Raw genomic sequence first — 16,921 nt, 5'->3', positions numbered from 1 at the left:
ACAGTGTTGCGACACTGTTCCTTGGGCTGTTACAATATTTTTGAAATTTTCCAAAACGGACATATATTTTTGAAATTTTAATTTTTTTAAAATATAAAAAAGAAAAAACCGCCAGGCTGGTCGCGTTGTGATGGGCTGAAAAAAAGGCCGGCCCTGAGGCCCACTGCTTACTCTACATTGCTCTGTTGCAGCAAATTGGATGGGGTTGGATAGAATTAAAAAAAATGATTTCTCGCCTCGCGTCCCCTGCCTGCGCTTCGTCCTCCCTGTATCTTTGCTTTCGACCATGAACCTCTTCGCTACAGTACCTGAAAGCCCTTCCTCGATTCATCATGGAGTCCTCACCAAACAAATTAAGTCCTTGCATTGCTTTTGTCTCCACGTGTATATACTGCGAGGCTGGTTGCACACTTGCCACTCGTTTCGGTCCCGCTCCAGGCTTCCTCGACGAAAACAACACGTGCATATATACAACCTCCATGCTGATCTCTCCAAGCATGAACAGAACTAAAGATCACTAAGTCACAGGATCAGTAAACTGGGCTGTGGAAATGTACATTCGATCTGACCAATGCAGCTTCGCGTAAAACTCACCTTACGACGTGGACGACAACTTTCACTCCTTCAGCAACACGAAATTACAAGAAGATCGAAAGATCGTTTCTAGCTTCATTCCAAACGACCGCAGTTGATCTAAGCGTCGTCTCCACTCAGTCACCCCAGAAGGGTCGTCTTCTCCCCTTCCTCCAGCCCGGCCATGGTGTCGTACAGGGGCTTGTTCATGGTCTCCGGCAGGTAGAAGATCAGCAGCCCGCCGGCGATGCCCGACGCGCCGAACACCGCGAACGGCAGCCTCTCCCCGAGCACCACCACCAGCGGCGCCACGATGGCGCCCATCTGCGCCGCCTGCGCCGTGCACCCCAGCGCCGCGTTCCGCACCACCGTCGGGAACAGCTCCGCCGTGTAGATGAACAGCAGGTTGTAAGTCGCCGCCACGCCGAAGATGCCCACCACGCCGCACGCCATCCGCACCACCCTGTCCAATTAAGTTCATTATTGATTAAGTTGCAACAGCTGACCGTTGGTTATTAGTGGCCTTGCCCCGATGATACGGTCCTGGAAGGCAAATAAATTCTCGTGATTTAATTAATTACCTCATGATGCCTGCGCCGGCGATGAGGCTCCCGGCGGTGCAGAAGACGCCGGCAAGCAGCATGGTGCCGATGGCGAGCGGCTTCCGCCCGAAACGGTCGAGGAGCAGCGCGGTGAGCAGGTAGGCGGGCATCTCGGCGAACGAGTTGGCGACGACGCTGACGTAGAGGTTGGTCTTGAGGTTGACGACGTTGAGGCTGAGGCCGTAGTACACCACCGACGAGAGGAGGTTGATGAGCACCGAGAGCACGAGGCGGACCCGCGTGGTCCGCGACCGGAGCACGTCGACGATGGAGCCGGACGAGGAGGAGGAGGAGTCCGCCGAGCCGTCGACGCCGACGCTCTTCCCTTCCTCGTCCTCGTCGTCGAGTTTGAGGGAGACGTCGTCGGGGACGGTCCTGCCGTTGGCGGCCGCGATGGCGCGGACGACGCGCATGGCGTCGTCGGCCCGGCGGCGCACGAGGTACCACCGCGGGGACTCGGAGACGAACGGCACGACGGCGGCGGCGAAGGCGAGCGACGGGAGCGAGGTGACGACGTAGAGCGCCCGCCAGGAGCGCGGGAAGAGCGCGGCGAGGCCGGCGAGCGCGGCGATGCCGCCGGAGAAGAAGTAGAAGGTGGACATGCCCGCGGCGCCGCGGCGGGAGGGCCCGACGGGCTCGGTGGCGAGGACGAAGGCGAGGACGCCGACGCTGCCGGTGCTGAAGCCCGTGAGGAGGCGCAGCGCGGCGTAGGCCCAGTAGTTGGGCGCCAGCGCGGTGAGCAGGCCGAAGGCGGCGTTGAGGACGCACACCACCTGCAGCGACCCCTTCCGGCCCAGGAACGAGTCCGACAGGTGCCCGAACACGCCGGCGCCTGCAGCAGGATTTTTTTTATTTTTTTATTTTTTATTCGATTTATTAAAAATATATGTGGCTATATTTTTTTTTTCAAAAATGTCACCCTGCCGCGTGTTCGTTTGGCGGTAAGAAGTTACCGCCGGATGAACCGGCGGTAAAATCCATGGCCCACGGCCCATGGAAGCTACCGCCCGTTGATCCGGCGATAGCTCCTTACCGCCAAACGAACCGGCGGTAAGTGCTACCGCCGCGCTGTAGCCCGGCTGTAGCTGCCCTGTAGACGGCAGCGCCCTACCGCCGTTTGAAACGGCGGTAGGTGTTCCCACAATTTATTTTTAATTATTTTATATGCAATTTATTTTTAATTATTTTATATGCAATTTATTTTTAATTATTTTATATGCTTTCACTGGTGTAATTAATTGTATAATTATTTTAAAGACTGTCTGAACTGTAATTATTTTCTTTACGTTTAGAGATATTTCAGAAAATAATAGAGATAGCGGAGGTTAGGGAAATATTTTTTCAAATTTATACAAATTAGATTTAACTCTAATAGTCTGTGAAAATATATTTTCATGAGATATTCATGAGTTTCAATTACGATTTCGATGTCCTGTCACCTTGCATCACCTTGCATCAGATTCTTCTGCACCCCCGCTATAATTAAAAATGTGGGAGTACCTACCGCCGTTTCAAACGGCGGTAGAAATGCGTGAACCATGCCTATAGACCAAATAGCTCCATCTATAAATAAAACATCGCCCCATCTCATATGAAGTCAGTAGCCATCTCATACGAAGTCTTTAGCCATCCACGCACGGCCACCATGTCTTCCTCTGGTTCTACCTCCATTCCGTGAAACAAGATTAGAGAACCTGTGCCTCAAGGAGTGCAGGTTCAAATGTGTTTCTGCGGTTCGTTGTGTAAGCTGATGGAGTCCAAAGTTTTGGGCGATGACTTCGGTAGGAGGTTCTTCATGTGTGAGAACTACGAGTACGATTCGCCAAAGCGCTACGGCAAGGACAAAGCGAAGGTATCACCTCGCACTATCTAGTTTGCGCCTTCGGAGTTCAGTATGTTAATTCTAACTCGGCTTGGAAATAGAGTCCACCACCTCTTTGTGATTTCATACAGCGGCTGGACACGGAGCAATCGACCGAAGCTAAGGAACATGTTGAGCGCTAAGCAAGGTGGGCTGCGGAAAGGTGGCAGCAAATGCTGCAAGAGGAAAAAATGGAGGAGAAGCGCGGGGGGCGGGCGAGCGGGCGGCCCACCACGGCCCACGGATCATCCGGCGGTAGGTTCCACCTACTGCCGTTTCAACCGGCGGTAAGGTCTGGCCCACCACGGCCCACGGCGGAACGATCCTAGCGCCGGTTCATCCGGCGGTAACAACCTTCCGCCGGATGAACCGGCGGCTCGGTGACTTTTTTGAAAAAAAAAATCACGAAATATATTTTTGATAAATCGAAAAAAAATTATAAAAATAAAAAAACTCCTGCAGCAGCAGCGGACACAGTCGAGTCAGCAGCAGAGCAAAGAAGATACAGTTGGGCCTGCTCTAGCTCAAAAAGTAGCCCAACAACCAATCGAGGCCCGTAAGATATCGCCTGCTCACATGTAGGGCCCGGTTTTTGCTTCTTACAAGGGCTGGTCTGTAATTTTTTTTTCTTTGAAGGTTGTCTTTGTAAGATGTATGGTGCAAACTACCTTTAATTGAATATAAACCCGGTTCTCTAAAAAAAACATGTAGAGCCCGGTTTCTAATTAAGAAAAAAAAATGTCGGGCCAGATGACCGACTGCTTTTTTTTTAAGGACCTGTTTTTTGTCAATTGTTGAGGAAGGAGTGATGGTGCTGTGTGGTGTCGCGCCAATCGCCGGAAGTCGGACCAAGACGAGGCAAAGTGATTTGATTGGCGAGCTCCCCCGTGACGGCCTTAGGTGGCGCTTGGCACGGCCGGGACGGCCACGTAGCCGAGCTACGCTAGGCAATCTGCTCCACGCGTGTGCGCACGTGTCACCTCTCGCTGCGCGCCTACGCCGCCCCGCGGACCGACAAATTAGTGGCAGAACCGGACCAACCAGTAGCACGGAGAAGATTCGCGGCCATTGCCATGTCCGCATCTGCCCTCTGAAATACGAACGCGTATCCATTCCCAAATGATGTTTTATTATTATTATTCTAGAAAAAAAAGAAGTAATGCGTACCCCAGCTCCTCCTCCGTGTGGATCTCCTACCGTAAGTATCATCACCATCGACCACTCTGTTCGCTGCATCCAGACAACAATATTTTTCTCTCACACTAAATCAGCACCAGCCAAACAGCAATACTTATCTCTCACAACAAATCAGCACAAACCACCGACCACGGCACAGCAAACAGAGTCGATGTTGCTGATGGATTCGTCCCCTCCGCTTGACTGTCTGAGCGACAAGTTGCCGACTTAAAGCGGCGAGAACCATGGAGATCGGATCACATATAATAAGACAAGCTGCTGTATATCTTGCAGGCCTAATCCGATCGATCCGATCTGAGTGGGCATCCGTCCACTGTCCGGATCCTAAGAGGAGTCCACAGCCACAGGTAGTGGATGCAGCGGGATGCTAGGATCGGGCGGAAAGATTCCTCGGTATATCTCGTCCCAGTCTGCCGGCAGTCGCGGCGACGACGGTAAATAAATCGCGTCGCTGAACGGGACATGCGCATGCCACTGGTCTAGACATGCTTTGGACTTTACTTTGGAGGTTGATGGGGACGTGGACAAGAGCCAAAAGAGAAAATAAAATGTAGCTATTGCACTGGATCGCCAGTCACTGCTGATTGATTTCTATATAGTATATAGTTGTCGCCAGTAATCTGTGTGATAGGCTGCATCACGGGGCCTACGCGACAAGAGAAGACGATGCAAAGCGCAGGAGCACAAGTCAAACAGCGGCTGCACTTTAGTCTTAGTTCGCGGCTAATGAATACAGTATCAGTATGATGCTGTCACTCCGCCGGCCGGCTGCGCACGCTAGTCGACACAGGCGCAAAGAGGCACATGTATACGGCGGCGGCGGCGGCGGCGTTCATCTGTCGTCGTGACATCGCCCAATCAGGCACACCGTGCAGTGCATCCACCACCACGCAGCGACGGACAGACCGGCCGGAATTCGTGTGGACGTGGCCGTCGAAAGGAGAAACTGGGAAGCACCCGAAAGCATCATCGATCGCCGCGGATTCCGGATTGGGCTCCAAGCAGTCAAGCAATGCCGGCCAAAAGCGCACCACGAGATCCCGGGTCACGTCGCGCGCGGCGGCGCTGCTGCGGCTCGCCTACCAGCCAAATCTAGAGCTCGCCTACCTGCTAATTCTAGCGTTGCCGACGAATACGTAGGGACTTGAATAGTTAATCATCCCGCTGGAACGGCGGCGTCATCCAGCCAGCCCTCGGCGATCCGAGAATGATTGCCAGGGCACGACCTGCCGGGATAATCCTTAATCGTACGCCTAATTGCCCAAAATTACTCTCTATCTGACGATACAACGCGCGGACAATATAATGGAGGAAGCGTACTGACCGATCATGCAGCCGGCGAAGAAGACGGCCTGGGCGAGGCCGACCTTGTACCGCTCGCCGCAGACGAGCCCCCACTCGGCGACGGTCGACGACGCGGCGCCGTCGGCCCACTCCCACCCGGCCGCGGCGCCCGCGCACCGGTCCCCGCAGCCGGCCCCAGCGCCGGCGGCGCAGGCCATGGCGGGCTCCCGGTCCGCGAAGATGATCACCATGGTGTGCAGCGCCTCCAGCGCCCACGCCGCCGACACCAGCACGAAGTGCCGCAGCTGCCACCGCCCGAACTCCCCCGCGTGCGCCGACAGCGCCTCGTCGATGCCCACGCGCCGCCGCCCCTTCGCCTTCGCGCCGCCGCCGGAGAGGAGGGGCTCCGTCGACATGGCTGCTGCTGCTGGGTGCTGGATGCCCGCGCGACGTCGCTGTTGTGCGCGCGTGCGTTCCGGGCGCCGAGCGAGCCGCGGGGCGTTATTTGTAGGCTTGTAGCTAGTAGCCGAGGCCGCCGGCGGAGGCGGAGCCAATCGGCCAGAGCATGGTATGAGCCCGCCCCGGGCGCGTCTGCTCACGCCGTGTTTGTTTCACTTTCACGGCGTCCGTCCTCGCCGGATTCCTGGTGGTAAATAATCCACAGTTGCGATGGATGCGATGACTAATTCACCCTCTTGGCTGGGGAAAAAAAAAGGAAGTCCTTCATCGCGTTGCGGCGCCGGTGCGTCGAATCTGGACGCTCGCTCGCGCCTAGCTGGTTTAGATCGCGGATTGCCTACTAGCCTCTTTCGTGCCGTTTGCAGCGACGCTCGACGAGACGGCTTGCTTCCGAACGTGTCGAGATCGAATTCATCGAGCTCCCGGTTACCTGAACGCTGTCGATTCCGAAGGAGCGCGATGACGATTGGATCTAGAGGAGGATGGACAAGGTGAGGGGGATGTTGGAGGCCTGCGAAGGTGGATATGGTTTTGCACTTTTGCTGCATTTGCGTATGAGTCCAATTCTCTTTAATTCAAAATTTTATACTATTTTTTAAAATGACATTTTATTTTAAAAAAATACTTCAAAATTTTGAATGAAAGAGAGTTGGATGTGCACTTAAAAATCCCATTTACGCCCCTACATTTGCACACCCACCAATTCGGTGCGCATCATCACTCTCACGATTGGTGGCAAAGGCAAAGCGACGGACCAACCATGATTCCATGAACAGTGAACAGAACAGGCGGCTGTTTAGTAGAAGCACTGTGGTACAGTGTGCCTCGTATTCACTGTTCACCGCCTCCGGTCTAGATGCAGCATGTTTTTTTTTTAAAAAAATTGCAGCATGTGGATCATCTTGATGTTTTCTCTTTAGATACAACTCATAATTTGGTGCATATGAATGTCCTCGAACTATCTATCTGATCTGACTTAATTGAACCCTTTAGCGAGCTCTAAAACCAAACAAAAGTCTTTAAATTATTATAACATCGGGTACTTCACCCCTGAGCTAGTTTAACAGGTGATTTTCACCACGTTGTCAGACGCGTCATTTTTCCATGACATGTTTGCCTTGTTATAAAAAAGGTAAATGAATGAAAAAAGAGAAAATCAGCGATGCAGCAGCTATCATGCATGTTGCAAGTTCTGCAGTTATCAGGCACTACCTCCATTTCAAATTGTGGTTCGTTTGACCAAAGCTCCTCTAGTCTAGTTGGTTAGAGAAGCTGAGGTATGATCGCCCCTATGAGGTCGCGAGTTCAAATTCCTTGGGGGGGTGAATTTTTGTCCATGGGTAAAAAAATCTCCCCGTTATGCTCGCCACAAGTCTTGGCCCTCTCGGGCATGGGCCAAGGTTCGAGGGTTTTTTCGCGGCCGGAAGAAGTCGTGTTGCTTCCTCTTAATGAAAAATGGTGGGGTCCGTTCACTCCCCGGCCGCATTTTTTTGTTCGTTTGACTTTTTCATCCTCAAGTTTGACCACTCGTCTTATTCAAAAATTTGTGCAAAATATCAAAAGTGGCTTACTTTATCAATACAAGATCTTCAAGAATGATTTAAATTTGACAATTTTTGCATAAACTTTTTGAATATAATAAGATGAGTGATTAAACTTAAGGTCAAACGAGTCAAATTAACTATAATTTATATAATTTAGAAGCGAGGTAGTACTATTGAAGTTGGCATATAATAAAGTGCATCGGATTCTTATCAATAGCTAAGATCTCTCTGTTTTTTTAATCTAAAGATCTCTCTGTTTCGAGGGGCCATTCCATTAGAGCAATTCCAGTAGGGAGAGCAATTGAGTTTTCATATGAAGATTCAGTCGGTGGACATCAAAAATTAATCTCCAGTAGGAGTGTCGGTGTCCGGACCTCGCGGTCTAGCACCAACTAGTGAATATGCTGCGTGTCACTGCCTCCACATGGTTGATGCAAGAAGAAACACAATGACACTGGGTTTATTCTAGTTCCGGCCGATGAGGCCGTACGTCCAGCAGATGGGTATGCACTGTATTACTTGCACCAAAGTGCTTGTAGTAGGGGTACAAGCTTGTGCGAGAGAGGGAGGAAAGCTCCCATGTCCCTTGTATGCTAGGGTTGATTGAGATGAGTGCCAATAACGAGAGGTGTATTGGGCGTGAGCCGGTGTTCCTTTGTCCGAATGAGGCTCTGCCTCCTCCTTTTATAGACCAAGGAGGGGAGAGTTACACGTGTAGGACATCTACGGGTCGACTTCTCTCCCCCCGGTCCGGGGGAGAACAGTTGGTCTCCCCTGTCGCCGAGCGTTGTGGAGCGCGGCGTCGGTCGTGGGCGTCGGGCATGGGTGTCATCCTTGCGTGTCCTTTGACTGTGCCCAGGGCGTGTCCGCGTCCTGTAGCGCCAGTTGATGGCATGGCGATGACTGCTGGGCACGCGGTGCCTCACGTCGGAGGAGGTGGGACGTCGAGGGCACCGCCGGGCAGGTCTTCCCCTGGTCAAAAGCCGTAATGTTGTTCGAGGGTCGTCGCTCATGCCCACCGAGGGTCCTGCAAAGGAGAAAGGTACAAGGGGTAGGCGGCACAGTGGGTGAAGGTGTCAAGCAAGTCCGCACAGAGTTCCACAGTCCTGCCCCGTGCCGGGAATAACGGCACAGTGGCGGGCGATGGCTGAGGGGACGCCGGTCACGTCCGCTGTGCGGCATGATGGCCGACTCCAGCTGACGTCGCCTGACACCGCCCGACCCCTGCCCCATGCCATGGAGTAGTTTGCGAGTAAATGCGCCCCGTCCCATCGGGTGGTTGGGCCGCCGCTCCGGTCCGCTGAGGGCGGTCTCGAGCGAGGCGGAGTCTGTCCACGCATCGAGGGGCCCCGGCGGGCGACCCTCGAGCGAGTCGGAGATTGCCTTCGCTTCGAGGGGCCTCGGCGGAGGTGGCTCCACGGCTAGCGAGGCCTCGAAGGGGCCGCTCCGTGGAGCTGGGCCGTGGGCCGAGCGTGACTTGGGCTTTCCGTACCTAAAGAAGCTTCCGGCGTCCGAGTTCGGGAAGGATCTGGGCCGGGTGCCGAATTATGTTTTACGTGTGTTGAGGGTGTTTTAGCCCAGAGTCATGGTGCCCCATAGTTATGGTACCCGACAGTAGCCCCCGAGCCTTTGGTCGAGTCGGGGGACTCAGCCAGAGGGTATTTTGGCAATTTCACTTCTCGATGTGATCAATCGGCGCAGCGCCCCCGCTGGGCGCGTTTGAGCGCTCGCCCGCTGGATGCGACAGCTCAGGCGCCGGGGTAGTGCGCCTGCAGAAAAAACACTCCGAGGCACGCGCCCCTTCTTGTTTGTTTCGATGACGAGACGCGTCAGCGCGCTAAGCGGGCTAGGGTCATGATGCCGCCTGCTGCTCCGCAGCCAGTGCTGACGCCGCGCTGTCCCGTGCGCAGGGTCTCAGCTCTGCCTTCCCCGGCTGCCTCGCGACGTGCTGTTCGAGGGCAGTCGGCCAACGCCGGTGCTGCACCGCTCAGCGTCCAGGGGCTTCGGCTTTGCATTGTTTGGTCATGCCTCGGCACGGTCGCCAAGGGCTTCTTTTGCTTGTGAGGCGTTGTGCCTTCACGGGTGCTACAAACCTTACCCACGCTACTAGGCTAAGGCTTAGCGTCCGATGGGGCTATAAATAGGGGTCCAGGGTCTCCCTTGCCGCTCCAGCTTCCCTGCTCCTGCTCCTATCCTCCCTCTAACTTGCAATGTTTCTTCTCATTTCCCATGGCTGACCCCCAGACTGGGTGGTCCAAAGTATTTAGGTTAGAGGCTAGAAGAATGCTTGCGAGCGGAGGGTGAATGCTGGAGAGGGCGTGCCTACCATCCCTCAGCTTCTGTGGGATTAGCAGAAGAACATCGGGCCCATGGAGGGTCGGATTCTGTGATGTCCCCCAGCCTGTAGGGATGGCGAAGTGTCTCGAGCGCGGGGGAGGTGCTAGGTTTCGCCGTCGGCCTGCGCACCGTCCCCGTTGGCGGCAAGACGGCTCTTGGAGAGGTGCCGTCCGAGGGTGCCATCCGCCAGCTTGACCCCCCGCAAGGTCTTTGGTAGAGGAGGCCAGAAGAAAGCTTGCGAGAAGGGCATCCCTTCAGACTCGTGCGGTCTGGAGATTGCTTCTCGTGCCTTTCCCGTAGCCCGGCAGAAATGTCAGCCAAGGACTTGGTGTACTTTACAGGCGGCCGCTCCTCCCGAAAGACAAAAAGTTGTCACGTAGGTGGCAATGCGTTTGTACCTTTCGACAGCTTCGAGCCGGTGACTCTTTGTAATCTTGGTTTGCAAAAAGCAATGAAGTCTCCTACTTCTTTGGCGCGGCTTGCTTTTTGCTTGTTTACTTGGGGTTTTGTCCCTCGAGCTTGTGAAGTTTTTTCTGTGGGGGCACGTCAGCGTACCCGCGGGTGTAGCCCCCGAGGCCTTGGAGGAGTGGGGACACTTGTCCAAGGGCTATGAGCATAATGTTTGTTGGTTGGCTGGGCAGCAGGGTCATTCAGCGTTCGTTTCAGCCGGCCTCGGCATTATTTTATCTGGCATCGGCATTCAGCTGGAAATGCGTCCCGTGTTCCCTTTGGACCAGTCTAAACGTCTCACTGAGCGTGCAAGGAGGTACGTATAACACGTAGGATTTCACCACCGAGCGGCAGCCGGCTCGTTCGAGGGTATGGCTCTTGTCGAGACTGTGCGAGGAGCCCCCAAGCCCTAGCCCATGAGAGGGCGATCAAAGGGTACCCTCGTCTTGTTTGTACGACCCTCGGTCATCCTTTCCGCAAGTAGGAGGGGTGAAACAAGCCATGCTACCCTTGCCCGGGCCGCGAGACATGGATGCTTCAGCGAGCTGTTACCGGGTAGTTTGAGTGAACGTCCGTGCCCCGTTCGATGAGGATCGGCTCGTGGTCCAGAGACACGTTCCATAAAGCACTCGCAAAGGTTCGCTAGGCAGGGCTTGGACCCGTTCGATTCGGTCTGAGGGCTCGATGCTCTCCCTCGATGGGATCCCTCGAACTAGCCGCCTCTGTCTAACCTCAAACACAATGTCGGGCATCTTGAACTCCGCGTTCGAGGCTTAGGCTTTGTATGAGCATGCCCGGGTTGCCCCTAACTCTATTGATCTGAGGCAGATGTCGAACCCTCAATGGGCCAGCCTTCGAACCCCTAGTTGGTAGGGCTCGGAATAGTGGTTCCTTAGTTGGTAAGGAACCCCCCTCGGAAGGGAATATTCTGTCACAGTTTTCGGCGTAGCGTGCGGAGCCGTGGAGTAATGCGCGTCGTGGCTCAGTGCGTGCAGAGCGGAACCCGCGGGTGCACCTTTTGAGGCGGCGTCCTCAGGCAGACGAAATGGCACGGGCGGCCGCAGAGTGATGGGACGCCATCAACAGTGCGCCTGCACCGCTTCGGGAGCCGTCTTGCTGCAGTTACTGCGCACGCACGCGTGCTTCCGCATTCGTGGGGCCCAGCTGTCGGTGTCAGCGGTATCTACCTCTTTGAATGCGGTAGATTTGGAACCGCCGCGGGGAATCCGCCTCACTGCTGTAGTTAAATAGGGAGGTACGGGCAAGGCGGTTCGACTTACCTTGTCGTTGCCTTCTTCCTCCTGTCACCGTCCTTCGCTCGAGCAAATAGACGAAAGGGAAAGAGAGGCAGAGAGAGAGAGAGAGCGGGCGCACATTCCCCTTTTTCGAGCCCTTTTTCCTCCACCTGTCCTCCACCGTCGTGATGGTGAGGGTGCAGCTCGTCAACCCAGTGCCATGGGGCCGGTCCACCGCCGATCAGCAGTATCTGGAGTCACTGGTTGCCAGCGGGCTGCTTGCGCCAAACACTGATTCGGCGTGCCCGATGTGGATCGCGCCGAGGTCGGAGACGACGCCAAACCCTCCGAGCGGCTATGTCATCAGTTTGGCGTGGCTGCACGAGCGGGGCTTCGGCGTCCCCACCGGCAGGTTCATCCGTGCACTCTGCCACCACTACGGGGTGGAGCTGCACAATTTCGCCCCCAACGCCATCTTGTAGGCGGCGGTCTCTGTCGCCGTCTGTGAGGGCTTCTTGGGGATCCCGGTCCACTGGGACCTATGGAGGCATCTCTTCTGGGGTGAGCTCTACACCGAGTCCATTTCAGTCGGGGTGAGGAGGCCCGTCCGCGCCGGGAGCTTGACGCTCCAGCTGTGGGGATCAAGGAAGGATCTCTACATCCCCTGCAAAATGACAACCAACAACAGCGAGTGGGACCGGGGGTGGTTCTACCTTCGCAACGACGACGGGCAGCTCCCGACGTACACCGGCAAGGTGCTGCTGGAGAAGTTGGACGCTTGGTCGTACGGGGTGTCGCCTCCCGAGCGCCAGGCAAGGCTCGAGGTGTACACCGACGCGCTTCGGCGCCTGACGGGCAAGGGGCTGACCGCGGCCATCGTCATCGCCAACTTCCACCGACGGAGGGTGCTTCCCCTCATGGTGAGGAAGCTTCCTCTTTTCCAGATGATGATGGACACCTCGTTCGAAGGTACCCGGATGGTGGAGGAGTTCATGTCCGACGGTGTGTCCGCGCAGCGAGCGGGGCGGGCGGTGTCCCAGCTCCCGGGCGACCTCGCGGACTATTGGAGGGTCTTGATGCGCCCCGACGCGGGGTACATTCAAGTGGTAAGTTTCGTTTCCAGGCTTCGACGTTGATATTGCCCCCTTTTTCTTGACCCTGGTCTTGCTTGCAGGAGGTGAGTCGCAAAGGCTACCCCTCGATTCCCCCGCTCCCCGAGATCCGAGCTGTGAACCGCGGGTTTGCGGAAAGGAAGAAGGAGCGGAAGGACGCAGAGAAACAGCGGCGTGATCGGAAGAGAAAAGAGAAGGAGGCGAGGGACAAGGCAAACCGAGCACTGGAGAAGGAGGGCAAGCCGCCCATCCCGACACCCGACTCTACGCCGGAGCTGGAGTCTCCGTCCTCGGCGGCGGCGGACCAAGTCGATCACTCGATGTGGCCCGAGCCCGATACAGAGAGGGCTAGGGGCCGGTCACCGGGCCAGCATCGGGCCGGCACCGAGCCCCTGGTGCAGGCTGAGGGCGAGGGCACACGCGTGTAGTCGCCGACCGAGGAGTTACCTGCGCTGCCGGACGCGGGGACCCTCGAACGAGCGTCGCCGCCGAGGGGTCAAACCAGCCCGGGCGCGACATCTGGTGATCACGCGGCAGGAGCCAGCGGGTCATTGCGGGCGTCGAAGAGCGGGTCGAAGAAGCGCAAACTCGACGCCGCATCAAGGTATGTTTCCCTCCGCTTGTTTTCTGCTTTCTTGCATGCTATTCCTCCTTGGTTCTGACGCTTTCCCCCCTCGGCTCAGCATGAGAGTCCCTGCCGCCCGGACCGCTCTGCTAGTACGCTTCAGCCCCCGAGCGGGGGGCCTCGGACGGCGGAGGAGATCGCCAAGGAGCTTCGGGCGGCGATGGCTCGGGGGGTTGCGTCAGCCCGTGCACAATTGGGCGTGAATGTCACCGGTCGGCATGGCGCGAAGGACGTCATTTGGTCGAGTGCCGAGGAGGAATCCGGCCGGGGTGCCGAGGGAGAGACCGGCCGTGGCGGCGAGGAAGGCGCCGCCCGGCCGGACACCAGTGGAGAAGGGAGGACCGATGGGGCTACGTCGGAGCAGCCCGTCGGTCAGGTGGAGAGAACAGGCCCCGTCTCGGAGCCCGCGGAGGCCAGGGACGAGGGAGCCACGGTGGTGGAGTCGGTGGTGCAGCCGGTGCTGCGGCCGGATCCAGAGGCGGTGCCGGTGGTGGAGACGCCGCCGGAAGACGAGCCGGAGGTGAGGGTGTTGGGGCAGTCTGAGGACCCAGAGCGGGTCGCCCCGAACATCACTCCCGGCGCTACCGGCATTGCCGCTTCTTTCGAGGGTGGCCTCGATGCTGGACAAGGGCCCCCCACGGAAGCCGAGTGGGGGATGGTCTAGCACGGGGGCGCCCCGGGTTTTAATCGCAGCGAGCAGGAGGAGGAGGAAGAGGTCTGGAAGGCACTGTACAAAGTTGGCTCCCAAATCCAAGCCGCCCTCGAACGCGCCTTTCAGCTCCACAAGACGACGGACTTCGAAATTAGCAGTGTAAGTGCCCTTCCCCGGGACTCGTCTATTTTTGATCTCATTTGTGCATCTTCCGCTTACACTCTCCACCCGCAGCGGCTGAGGCAAATCTCGTGCAACAAGAGCGCTGAGCTGGCCCAGCAGTACTCCGAGGTGTAGTGGCTCGAGAAGCAGAATGCCACTCTGATCGAGCAACTGGACGAGGCCAACACCTTGTTGTCCGACCTGGGGGCGCAAGACCGTGCGCGGAAGGAGGAGCTGGCCCGAGCCATCGAGGAGCGCGATGCCCAGAGGGCCGCGGCGTAGCAGAAGGCCCAAGAGGTCGAGCTGCTCAACGCCGCACTGCGGCAGAAGGATGAGGCTCTCGAGGCGAGGGCAGCCCAGTGCGCGCGGCTAGAGGAGACTCGCGACGCGCAGGCCGTCTTCCTTACGGAGAAGGAGGCCCTCATCGAGATGCAGGGAAACGCCCTCCTCACCGCCGAGACCGCCCTCACTGCTGCGAAGGTGGATATTGAAGAGGGGAGGAAATGCATTGCGGGTAAGTACCACGGTTAAGTTTAGTGTACTGGATTTTGCCGAGACTTATCTTTTGTTTGTGTCTAGAGCTGCGGAAGAAGGTGTCAGAGGAGACTGCAGCGAAGGAGGCCCTCCAGGCCGTGTACACGTCCCTGCAGAGGGACCACAACGACTTGGAGGAAGCCGCCATAGCCGCGTGCCAGGGTGCCGAGGGTGAGGGCAGCCAGTCAGGCAGCTCGCTGGTCAGTCACCTGGGATCTTTAGGTGACCGGGTGACCGAGCGGCTCAAGGTCGCTCTCCGCCTCGACATCCAGAAGGCCCTTGGCGTCATCTTGACACAATACGTCATCGACTTCGAGCACCTGGCCACGGGCTACATCGTCCCGACGGCGATGATGACGCTAAGATCGAGGCTATGGAGCAGACTGACACTGGTGATGAAGGTGCTGCCACCACCTTGGCCGGGCTCTTTGAAGGCGACCTATTCCCCGACGCCGCAGACGACGAAGAGGGGGGGGGGGGGGGGCGACGAGGGGGGCAGCAGCAACCTGTAGATAGCCTGGGCTTCGAGGCCCATGTAGATAAGTTAGGATTTTATCTTACTTTTGCCTTGCTGTGTAAAGATAATATCTTAACGGAGTGGCCATTCGAGGCCTTTGCGTGTATTTGCGTGTTGTCTTTTCCTACTTATTTCTTCGCGCCCTCGCGTGTTCACGCAACTTAGATAAACCTCTACAAGGACTATCGTGTTCATAAACTACTTAGGCGTAGGGAGGTGAGTGGGGATGCCATATCCCGAAGGCGTAGGCGGTCCCACAGCTCGGCCGGTCCCATGCCAATGTTGTTTATGTCCTGCGTCCGTTTTTCTAAGTGCTCGAAAGACTTAGGAGCGAAAAATTTTCCAGTAAAAACGTGACACTTTTGGGGACGTTTTGGGGGTTTCCCCCCATTGTAGCCCCAGAGGGAGGCTCGGCTTTACCGAAGGCAAAGTCGAGGCTCACTCAAAGTTGCGCACGCGTCCGAGCCCCTGAGGGTTCGGGCGACTCCCAAGAAATTTCAAAAGGAAAGCATACTTCTTTATTGTCCCGGGAAACTTAAGATACGAGTACAAAGTATGTACAAACAGTTTGGAATTTCAAGGATAGAAAGTGACGTAGCTGCTGAATGTTCCAAGCGTTGGTGTAGACTTCGCCCTTTTCGTTAGCTAGATTGTAGGTGCCGGGCTTTAAGACTTCCGCGATGATGTACGGGCCTTCCCATGGCGGCGTGAGCTTGTGGCGCCCTCGGCTGTCTTGTCGCAGTCTCAACATGAGATCTCCCTTGTTGAGGTCACGACGTCGAACCCTCTGCGCCTGGTATCGCCGCAGAGACTGCTGGTAGCGTGCCGAGTGTAGAAGTGCCATGTCTCGAGCCTCGTCCACCTGGTCCAGCGAGTCCTCGCGTGCTTACTGGTTTTGGTGCTCTTGGTAGGCTTTGAGTCTCGGGGACCCGTATTCCAGGTCAGTGGGGAGGATGGCCTCGGCGCCATAGACCAGAAAGAATGGGCTAAACCCCGTGGCTCAACTCGGGGTTGTTGTCAGGCTCCAGATGACCGAGGGTAGCTCCGTGAGCCATCTTCGACCAAACTTGTTCAGCTTGTTGAAGATTCTTGGCTTGAGGGCTTGTAGGATCATGTCGTTGGCACGTTCCACTTGACCGTTCGTCTGTGGGTGCACCACAGCTGACCAATCCACGCGTATGTGGAAGTCATCGCAGAACCTTAAGAACTTCTTGCCTGTGAACTCGGTGCCATTGTCCGTAATGATAGAGTTTGGAATCCAGAACCTGCAGACTATGTCGGTGAAAAACTGCACGGCTTGCTCAGATTTGATCTTGGCGATGGGTCGAGCCTCGATCCACTTGGAGAACTTGTCCACCGCCACTTGCAAGTGGGTGTAGCCCCCGGGCGCTCTCCGTAGTGGTCCGACGAGATCCAGTCCCCACACGGCAAAGGGCCATGTGATGGGGATGGTCTGCAGAGCGTGAGCCAAGAGGTGCGTCTAACGGGCGTAGAACTGGCAACCTTCACATGTTCGCATGATTTCTGTGGCATCAGCGACCGCGGTTGGCCAATAGAAACCCTGTCGGAACGTGTTGCCCACGAGGGTGCGTGGCACCGCATGATGGCCACAAACTCCGGCGTGGATGTCTCGAACAGCTCCCTGCCCTCGGGAGTAGGGATGCATCGTTGCAGGACCCCCGAGTGGCTGCGCTTGTACAGCTCGCTGTCGATCACGACGAAACACTTGGCTCACCTGGCGACGCGTCGCGCCTCAGCGCAATCCGAGGGTAGTACC

The 16,921-nt window shown here is 56.4% G+C and overlaps 1 protein-coding gene across 1 annotated transcript; it reads right to left on the bottom strand.

Moving 5' to 3' along the window:
- Positions 1-450: 450 nt before the first annotated feature.
- LOC120641884 (organic cation/carnitine transporter 4-like) lies at positions 451-6,161 on the bottom strand. Its single transcript, XM_039918195.1, has 3 exons — positions 5,558-6,161; positions 1,155-2,007; positions 451-1,036 (listed from the first exon to the last, which is right to left on the bottom strand). The coding sequence occupies exons 1-3, from the start codon at positions 5,931-5,933 to the stop codon at positions 715-717; spliced, it is 1,551 nt and encodes a 516-aa protein (XP_039774129.1). The 5' UTR covers positions 5,934-6,161; the 3' UTR covers positions 451-714.
- Positions 6,162-16,921: the final 10,760 nt, after the last annotated feature.

The sequence above is a fragment of the Panicum virgatum genome, chromosome 7K (genome assembly GCF_016808335.1).
Source record: "Panicum virgatum strain AP13 chromosome 7K, P.virgatum_v5, whole genome shotgun sequence".
NCBI classification, from domain to species: Eukaryota; Viridiplantae; Streptophyta; class Magnoliopsida; order Poales; family Poaceae; genus Panicum; species Panicum virgatum.
The sequence above is the reverse complement of the archived record's forward strand: the minus strand, read 5'-3'. Positions and strand labels throughout refer to the sequence as shown.